The sequence below is a fragment of the Malaya genurostris genome, chromosome 1, assembly GCF_030247185.1.
Source record: "Malaya genurostris strain Urasoe2022 chromosome 1, Malgen_1.1, whole genome shotgun sequence".
NCBI classification, from domain to species: Eukaryota; Metazoa; Arthropoda; class Insecta; order Diptera; family Culicidae; genus Malaya; species Malaya genurostris.
In genome coordinates, this window is record NC_080570.1 from 155160225 (window position 1) to 155169361 (window position 9137).

At 39.8% G+C, this 9137-nt stretch overlaps 1 protein-coding gene across 1 annotated transcript; it reads left to right on the forward strand.

Annotated features, from left to right (window-relative positions):
- The first annotated feature begins 2115 nt into the window (after positions 1-2115).
- Positions 2116-8836, forward strand: LOC131426291 (uncharacterized). Its single transcript, XM_058588910.1, has 5 exons — positions 2116-2668; positions 2740-4746; positions 4805-4983; positions 7845-8012; positions 8073-8836. Exons 1-5 carry the CDS (start codon positions 2515-2517, stop codon positions 8433-8435), a joined length of 2871 nt encoding a protein of 956 aa, XP_058444893.1. The 5' UTR covers positions 2116-2514; the 3' UTR covers positions 8436-8836.
- The last annotated feature ends 301 nt before the right edge of the window (positions 8837-9137 follow it).

Below are 9137 nucleotides of genomic sequence, written 5' to 3' on the forward strand. Positions count from 1 at the left end.
CAGTTTTTTCCATTATCCATAATCTTCGTGAAAAACATAATTTTATTTAGAAAAGCGAACTAAATGAACATATATTTCTCTTTAGAGAGAATACTGTGTTTGAATGAAGAGATTGATAGTACCTATTATCTTATTCCGTACAGGATCAACCTGGAGGCCGTGTGGAATCCGACGGGAAAAAACTCTACCAAGAATAGATCCACTTCCTCCATGTCGTAATAGGCGAAAATGGCAAGATTTTCTTTTTTCGCTAAATTATTAGATTTTTTCAACGTTTTAAATCTGGTCGCTCAGAGATAATTCTACTTAATTGACTCTTCATTCAACAAACAGTTATTTTTCCAAACATATTTTCTCATAATATCACGATGAAATGATTTTTTGTCTATTTCCATCGCCATCGAATATATTTTAAAAAATCTAAAAAAGTTTACATTCATGAATCATGACTTTCCGGGACTTCCGCATCGTATATTGTTGAAACGTTTACTCGTGAAGTTTTGTCGTGCTTTCGAGTATCTTGAAACCGGAACTTATTAAGTCTAGCACGAATACTACCATTACTAAATGTTATAGTAACAAATATTATTCTTCTGTGACACTTTTCGTCAAAATTGTACACTTCCAGCACAGCGTTTTGGCTATCTTGTCTAAACCGACATTGCATCGCAAATTTTTTTTCGGTGGTGGAGTCGAGCAGGAAACTTTAATAGCTTCATAATAATCAAATGGGAAAGTAAACAAAGAGAGGCTCTCATTTGCAGTCGTGGGACTATCGAATTCATCATTACTGCTCTCACACGTTCATTGAAAATGGTACTACTTTTTAGTAATGAAACTTTTAATGATCGTGTAACCACCGCTTAACATTTTTAAAATTAGCTTTCGTTAAGTTTTAAATTTTAACATTGAAAGACCCCTCCAAAAATTCGCCGTGCAATTCTCATTGAAAAGAAAACGTCAAAAATTCGCCACTTCGCTGAGGCTACACGACACATACGCTAAAACGAAACTGTCCAAATATTGGTGTAATTATACCGATTCTCCATTACTAAAGCTGTTATTTGAATATTATAATTTCAATAGTCCCACGACAAAAGGACTTAACTGCAAATGACTCTTCGATAAATTTTGAAGTTTAAACCACAAGCTTTCGATTTACGATTTAATCTGGTTTAATTGTAGTCAAATATACTCATTTGTCGGAAAATGGGATAGAAATTTGGTTGAGATGTGCATTGAATGGAATCACCCAAAAGAAATGCTTACTCATTGATATTGATTTATTCACTCAACTTTTTCGATCTAGCAGATCAATTTACTATTCTCGAATGCACTAAGAAGTACAACAAAAGTGATTTCAAATAGTTCATTATTGGAGCAGAACCCGTACGTAATGATTTGTTGAATTCTAAGATGTGTAGCGGCTTAAGTTGATCTACTAGTTGAGAATAATAGTTCATTTATAGTTTCCAATGCACTGGTGAATAAAGGCTACAATCTGTGGACGGCAGGGAAAGTCATTGCACTTCGGTGAAAAATATGTTTAGCAAATAGCATAAACTTTGCGTTTGCCTATCGGCTTATGCCAAACCGCGAGGTAGTATTAGCAGTTTAACTATTAATACACTGATGAGTCGAATATGAGACGTAAAAACAAGTCTCTTAGTTATATGCACTTACCGGCTACCCATATGGTACCAGAGACTCTAAACGACTATAAGTGGTTATAAATTCAATCTCGAATTCAGTAACACCGTCCATTTCAGAGTAAAACCAAAGACATCATATTAACAAGATATCCAGCTCTCACATTTCCCGAACAAATCTTTGGCAACATTCTTTTTTGCGACCATGGCGCCCTCAGGCGAGTCCGCATCGAATCATGTACATAGAAGTAGGGGAGAGAAATGTCAAATTCGTACGCGCCAAAATAGCAGCACTGCGCACCCATACAATTGACGTGACATGTTGAATGAGACGCCGTACGATGGCGTTGCTGAACTGAAGATTGAGATCGCTTCAAGCTGATAGGGTCTGGTAAAACCCAGCCCAAATTATTGCACCTAAACCTGAGCAGATTCCGTTGAGTGTGTATTTCGCCCGCAGCCTCGCTAAACGAGACAAAAGAAAAGCATTTTCTGTAGGCGCAAAAGTACGTGGTCTCGATTATTTTCCACTATTCGTCGTTTTCCGATCGATTTTACCCGATAAAATAGTTCCAAACCGGACGGTAGTTGTTGTGTTACATTTTATCGAACAATCATTCGCCATCGTCGATCGTTTTCCGTTTCGCTGGGTGATTTCGTTTTACGAGCGGAAAATTTCCGCAAGCTCGCATACTATTTGTTGTAAACAAAAGGCGCATACGAAGCACGGAAAGTACACACACGGGCGTAGAAGAGAAACAAAACAACAACCGGGAAGCCTGTCATAGCAGCGTTCTGCCCTCAAATGCACGCTGACTAGAAAAGAGAAGAAAAAAACAGGAAACACGGCCGGTTTCACACAATAATGAAAGAGCTGTCCGACCTGCTGCGGGAAATCAGACAGTGCACCGAGAACGAGGACAAGATGGAGTTCTGTGAGGACTTTGCTAAGTTGCAAACAATTTTCAATCACACCAACCAATTTGTGCGGACTTTCGACAAGATCGTTTTCCACGGAGGTAGGTTCCTCGAATTGGTGGTCTCGAAGCAAAGAGGATTCAATTTGATTGTTTTTTCTTTTCTCAAACAGGAAATGAACCATATATAATAGAAATTGTTGCCCGATTGGTGAAGTACCTGCGCATCAGACGGTACCTGAACGAGGATAATAAACCGATTCGCGAGTGTGACAATCAATTGCGTAAAATTACATTGTTTATGATTTTGAACACGGACGCCAGTTTCAAGTTTGATCTGATGAAGGATACCAAGATTTGTCATCTGCTGAACACGGTCCCTCAGTTAACCAAGTGTCTGCTGGTGAACTGCATTTGGGGCGCCAATCTAGACAAATATTTCTACGAGATGCTGTCCTACAGCCCGCAGTGGTTTATGATGCAGTTTATTGAGCAGGCGTTGACCAGTATGAAATTTGCCAAACCCTTCGAAATACTGGAACGGGTGGAAGCGATGGTCAAAGCAATTTACTATAGCATTTGTCGAACGGATTGTGACTGGAAGCGGATCGATCGGAATCGATTTGTGGAGCAGCAACGGATTTTGTCCAAGTTGTTTGACTTTCTGATAGAGCTGTTGCGGTTTTTCAACACCCCGGATATGAGCAAATTCGATCGATGGACACGAACCAGAATGCACCGGTACTACGGGTTTGCCTTGAAGCACATGTTAGCGATAGTGCTGTACTGCTTTGACCTGTATCTGAACCAGCGACTGTTCGAGGTGGAAGAAGACATGAGCATTTATCAGATCATGGGCGAGAAACACGTCGCTCGGAAGGAAATTCCTGAATCGTACTCACTGGGCACGGATTCTCACCTGGTTAAGATTAACAACTGTTTGCTGAATACACTGCAAACCTGCGTGATGGAGGTCACGGTTGACAGTTTCATGTGTTGGGTTGAGATTGAAATTTCGGTCGACGGAACTGAAACGTTGAGCTTGCAGCAAATCATTGGCGAATCGGCTTACAAACTGTTGGAAACTCTGAAAGAAAACGAAGTGTTTCAGCATAATGTGTTGAAGCAACTGCCTGCGATATCGCTGCGGCCAAAATCACAAGCCGAGAAAGCGATGGAACTGACGATGCGCGATCTGATGGACAGAGTTGAAAATACGAAGGATGTTTTCGAGAGAAGACTCTTTTTCAACGAATTTATTCGACGCGGTGACCAGGTGTTTGGCAACAACGAATGTCTAAGCTTGATTGAACAGAATCTGGATCTCATTACCGGTGATAACATTCGGAAGATGGTCGAGTACGATAATAGGCCGACGGACGAGGACGAAATGGAAGAGGATGGCCTCTCGGAGGAGACAATCAAACTGAAAGAACTAATTCTGAAAGCGGTAGATATTTTGCCAATGGAAGAAGCGACCATTCTGATCAAGCGTATGATTGCCATTTATGGGCTGGAGTATGATCGCTACCAGACTCCGGATTTGATAGAGCAGATCGTAGAATATACCAACAAATTCAACTCCATCAGTATGCTGCTGAGTGATGAGGATTTTGGACTTCCAATACGTCTGATCTTCCAGTGTCCTTCGTTGTTCTACAGTCGCCTTACCCGCTCGCTGTATGAATCGAGCTTCAACAACGCCAATTACATTTATGCCATCACCAAAGTGATCGCACACACAAAAGCGCTCTCGGTGCCGTACATGAGTGCTCAGGTTCGTTCCCTGTTGTCGAATGAGTTCGAGGTGACCAAGTCCAACTCGCTGGCCGTGCTGGTTTTGAAATTGTACGAACAGGATTTATTCGAGCGCAACAATTTTCTGCAGGGCTATCTGCTTCAGGGGGTTGAGGAGGCTTTCCGAAAATCAAACTTCAGTGCCCTGGCGGAGATTCTCGGCATTATGCAGCTGGTGGTGGACAAAAATCTCAACGGGTTCAAGTTGAACACACTGAAGCAGGTGGTACTAAAGTTGGCCGAGATTTCCGAACAGTTGCGCTTCGATGTGACCAAACTACAACCGGAACATCCGCAGGGGGTGGGGCGAGTAATGCTTCTGGAAAAGATGCTAAAAATCATACTCGGTCCTGTGCGGGTGCTGCGTGCAATGAAGGAAGAATGTAAGTTGTTTGACGAAGATTCCGGTCCTTATCTAACAATCTGTACCATCGATTACAGCCAAGCAAAGGTACAAAGCAGAGACGGTGCGCTTCGCCCCGATTACCAAGTACTACTTCCAGCGGTCGTTTGTGGACGTGTCCGCCGGTAAAACCGTTCAGGACTTTGCAAAGTTCCTGTACCAGGGCGACATCGACGAAAACACACCGAAAGTACACGTGCGATTGTTCCTCTCGAAGGTATGGTAATTTTTTGTTGTTTTATTAGTTTTTAATATTCTGCAATGAATATTGTCAACTCCAGTGGTAATCGATTCGTGAACGATTTTCTAAGCGCACAGCATAAAAAAACCACGTGACAAATGCTGATAGATTCACAATTGATCAAAGCAATCAGTGAAATTAAGCAAAATTGAAGCATTCGAATCATATGTTGACGTTGGAATCAGAGATGCCAGCTCAGCTGATTTGTCTGTTAAACAGCAGATTTGTTTTTTTCAAAAAACTGCTTTTTGCTGCAGACTTTTGAAAGTCATGTTTTTCGCAGAAATTCTTTAAAATTTACAGATTTCGCTAATTCGATTCCGTGCATGTCATCCCGCATGTAAAAGTACCATTTCATCGACATAATCAGCCCTATTCTGTGTTTCGAATCGGATTTTTTCGAACGAATGTAAAAATTTGCATTCTGTTATTCGATCGAGTGATGCTTTTGTAAGGAAACTCGAACTCTATCGAGCTACAGAATGCAAAATGAATCGGGGCGAATAACAATTCCATTTATCATCCAAACCTTTTTCCTGGACGTTCGACAATATCTAGTATAGAGCTAGTTAATGGTATTCGTTTATGTGGAATTGAAGAGAATTTGAATTTACGCAAAATGTATTTTTCGAGATTACTGACTTTTTCAACACTGCCTGCAGATTGATATTTTCACCTGGCATCCCTGGTTGGCATATTTGGCTATTGCTTTTGACACTTCACATGAAGTCCAATTAATTTTAGACAGAATAGAATGATTGTTCATATTAGTTGATTGATTGTGTAAATTGCACAACTTTTACTGCTTCGCTTCTAGAATTTTGAGGCCAGTAGGTCGCGTATAATCACGTGGCTCGATCTGCCTATTACATTTTTCTCCATGCTCTCTCGCATATGTACAAAATGACTCTCGATGGGCTTTCGAAATTTTCGGTTACAAGTTTGCATAAAATGTGGCTGCATCCAATAAAGCTACCGCTTTTTTATATCATTTATTTTACCCCGGCTTTAACCATTTAAAGCTACCGCTTGTTTGGTAGCCTTGCTGAACCGATTTTATTTCTCTCTCATATTTCGTTACGTTACCAGGAAACAGGAACAGAAAAAATGGCGCGTCCATAATAGAAATCGACTTACTTTCACAAAAATAACATTCACTTCATTTTTATCGCAACAACATCTATGTTTTTATGCACTAATCGCATCTAAATTAAATTATCTAGACATTGTCAGGATAGATTTTTGATGCATGTTTTTGAAGGTGAGATATTCAATGAACAAGTTGAAAGTTGCCGTTTTCAGTTATGCATTTTTTCCCTCAGAAAAAAGACTCGACCGCTAAAGTCAATGAATCATTCTGAAATTTTCACAGAATAATCTAAACTAATTTTCTAAGAGATTGTCAGTTGGGTTTTTTGATATTCGTCATCGTTTATGAGAAAATCAAATTTGAAGCGTGAAAATAGCCTTCTAAATCACCATAAAACACTGGCTTCAGACAAATCTATATTGAAGTATGACTGGATCTGAATTCGGTACATGGGACTAGCTTCGAATTCAGTTTCGGAAGCCAGACCAAGAATTCAGTTAATTAATTTAGTTTTAGAACGCTGGACGTGAACAAATTTTTATAATTTAGATTCCAAATTTAATTCTAGAACCGAATACTGAACTTGACTTCCTAACCTGACTTGAAGCACTGAATCAAGTTCCAAAATCTTGTTCTATAACTAAAGATTCTGAGTTCAATTCTAGCATGGTTAATCTGAACAAGGATAATGAACTCAGAAACTGTAATCAGGAGTTCAATCCAGGTTCAGAAATCAGTTTCATAATTTTGGTTCAGATCTAAAATTTTGTTTCAAAATCCAGATCTAGAATTCAGATCAAGAATTTGGTTTCGGAATTCTGAATTTTCGTTCCAGAATGAGAATTCGGGATACGAATTCTGAATTCAGTATTTCAGGCACTAAATTTAGTTCCAAATCTAGTCAAGGAACTAGTTCCAAAAAATCTAGTCCCAGAATCTAGAATTAATATTCGGTTTCGGAGTCTAAGTTTTAACTTTTGAACCCGTATTCCGGAACGTAGTTCTGAAACTAGATTTCAAAACAACGTCCTAAAACCAAAATTAAGTTCAAAATTCAGGTGGAATTTGGTTCCAAAATTCAGTTTTAGTGTTCAGTTACTAAATTTAATCCAAATGAGCGAATGATAGCGCAACCTGAGCGTTTGAGGCTTTATACAACACTATTTTGGCTGCTGTCGATTAAAGGTGCTAAAAAGGCAAGCAAACGAAATGAGTTTTCCTCAGTGTTTAGAAAAGTAGTAGGAAACGAAGTTTTTGAGTTATCTCACACTGTTGAAAATTTAATCATAAATTACTGACATTTTTTCTAATAGCATTGAGAACGGTTTATGTTGTTTCGTTTAGTTCAACTCGAAATATTTACAATTTAAGTTATATCCATTTTTTACAGATCGAATTTTGAAAAGGCACCCCGTACTAAACTAATATGTATTCACGTCAAAAAAGCCGTATATAATGAAATGAAATTTTGCATAGTTCTTTGGTAATATTATTAAGGGTTCTAAAAAGAACCGTTTCGAAGAATTCAGGAATTAGAAACTGGACCTGAGGTCAAGAACTAAATTCAAAACTTATAACAGATACAGTATTCAATGGCAATTTCGTTCTAGAACTATAATTTCGAAACTTAATTCCGAGCGACTAAAATATTTGTCCATCTTTGCATCATCTAAGACCTGTTATATACGGCTTTTTACAAAGTTCTTCGGAAATGTAACTGAAATTTTATTATTACTTTCCATCTCAGACACTGGTCCAGTGTACAAACGCCGAGGCGGACAAGCTGGCACGGGATCCGCTACTGTTACCACATATCAGTGATGCTGTTCTGATCATCCTGGTGCTTCTGACGGAACAGGAACGCCACTACGAATGTCTGAAGAACTGTCTATTCAACTATTTGCACATAGTGCAGGTAAGTCTCTGAAAGCCTTTGAAAAAGTAGCGATTTTTTCATGTCATCATACGTCCACAGAAACATCTTCTTCCACCACTCCTGAGTGCGGAAACGACAGCACCGGGCGAGTCCGGTCCAGCCGAACAACGGATCGCACTCGTTCGATCGTTGGTAAAACTGATCGTGAAACTGCCAGATACATCCCGCGATCGGTTACTGGTGGCGCTTTCATTTGGACTATCCGCAATCGTTCGGCAGCTGCGAACCGTCGATACCGGGCTGGATCTCGGCGAGATTGAGAAGGTATTAAAAGTGGAACAGCATCTCACGACGACAACGACGACGACGACGGTGATGAAAATCCGAACGGCGGAACAAAACGGATCCAAGGAGGATTGCGAGTTGACCGACGATTGTGCCGTGGCAATGGTGACGGAATAAAATTCTTGAAAGAAACCCCCGTTAGAGTAACGAACGGACACACGGTAAGATATTCGACTTCATATGTATATCTCGCAGATACACAGCTACTGAACTTCATTTGCCGCGGAATGCCAGTTCCGCGCAAAGCCCAGTTTAATAGAAGACAAGCTGAATAAATACGACACAAATGCTACGTGATTTTAGGTAAAGACTAGTGAAATAGAACTAACGGACTTTTGCTTGCGAAAAGAAGTTAACCATAAAATCGGAACTCATGCATTCATCTATTTCTGGGAACTATGTTTTATATGTTATAGATTTTTTTTCGAGTCTTACTATTAAGCTAACCTGAAGAATCGCAAAACAAACTATCAGAGACAAAAACATTCAACAATTAATCAATAAACGATTAGAACGTATGTTTCGGCGGAATACTTTCGCTAAACGATCCGAAAAAAAACCGTAATGAAAACAAAAACTGACCCTAGAGTGCAGATCGTAGTGTCTTCGCTCGAATTAGCTTCCATCTATGATCCGCTAGAGGTCCGAATCGATCAACTGTTCTCGGATAGTTACTGTACAAGTTGCACTGCGCAAGGCCGTCATCAGCTAGCTGTCAAATTGTCACACTCATCGAGTCACCATTTTTTCGATCTTCGCCATCAGCTCTTCAACGATACTGCTTTTTCTCATTCTGAATGAACAAAGAGAGAGAGAGAA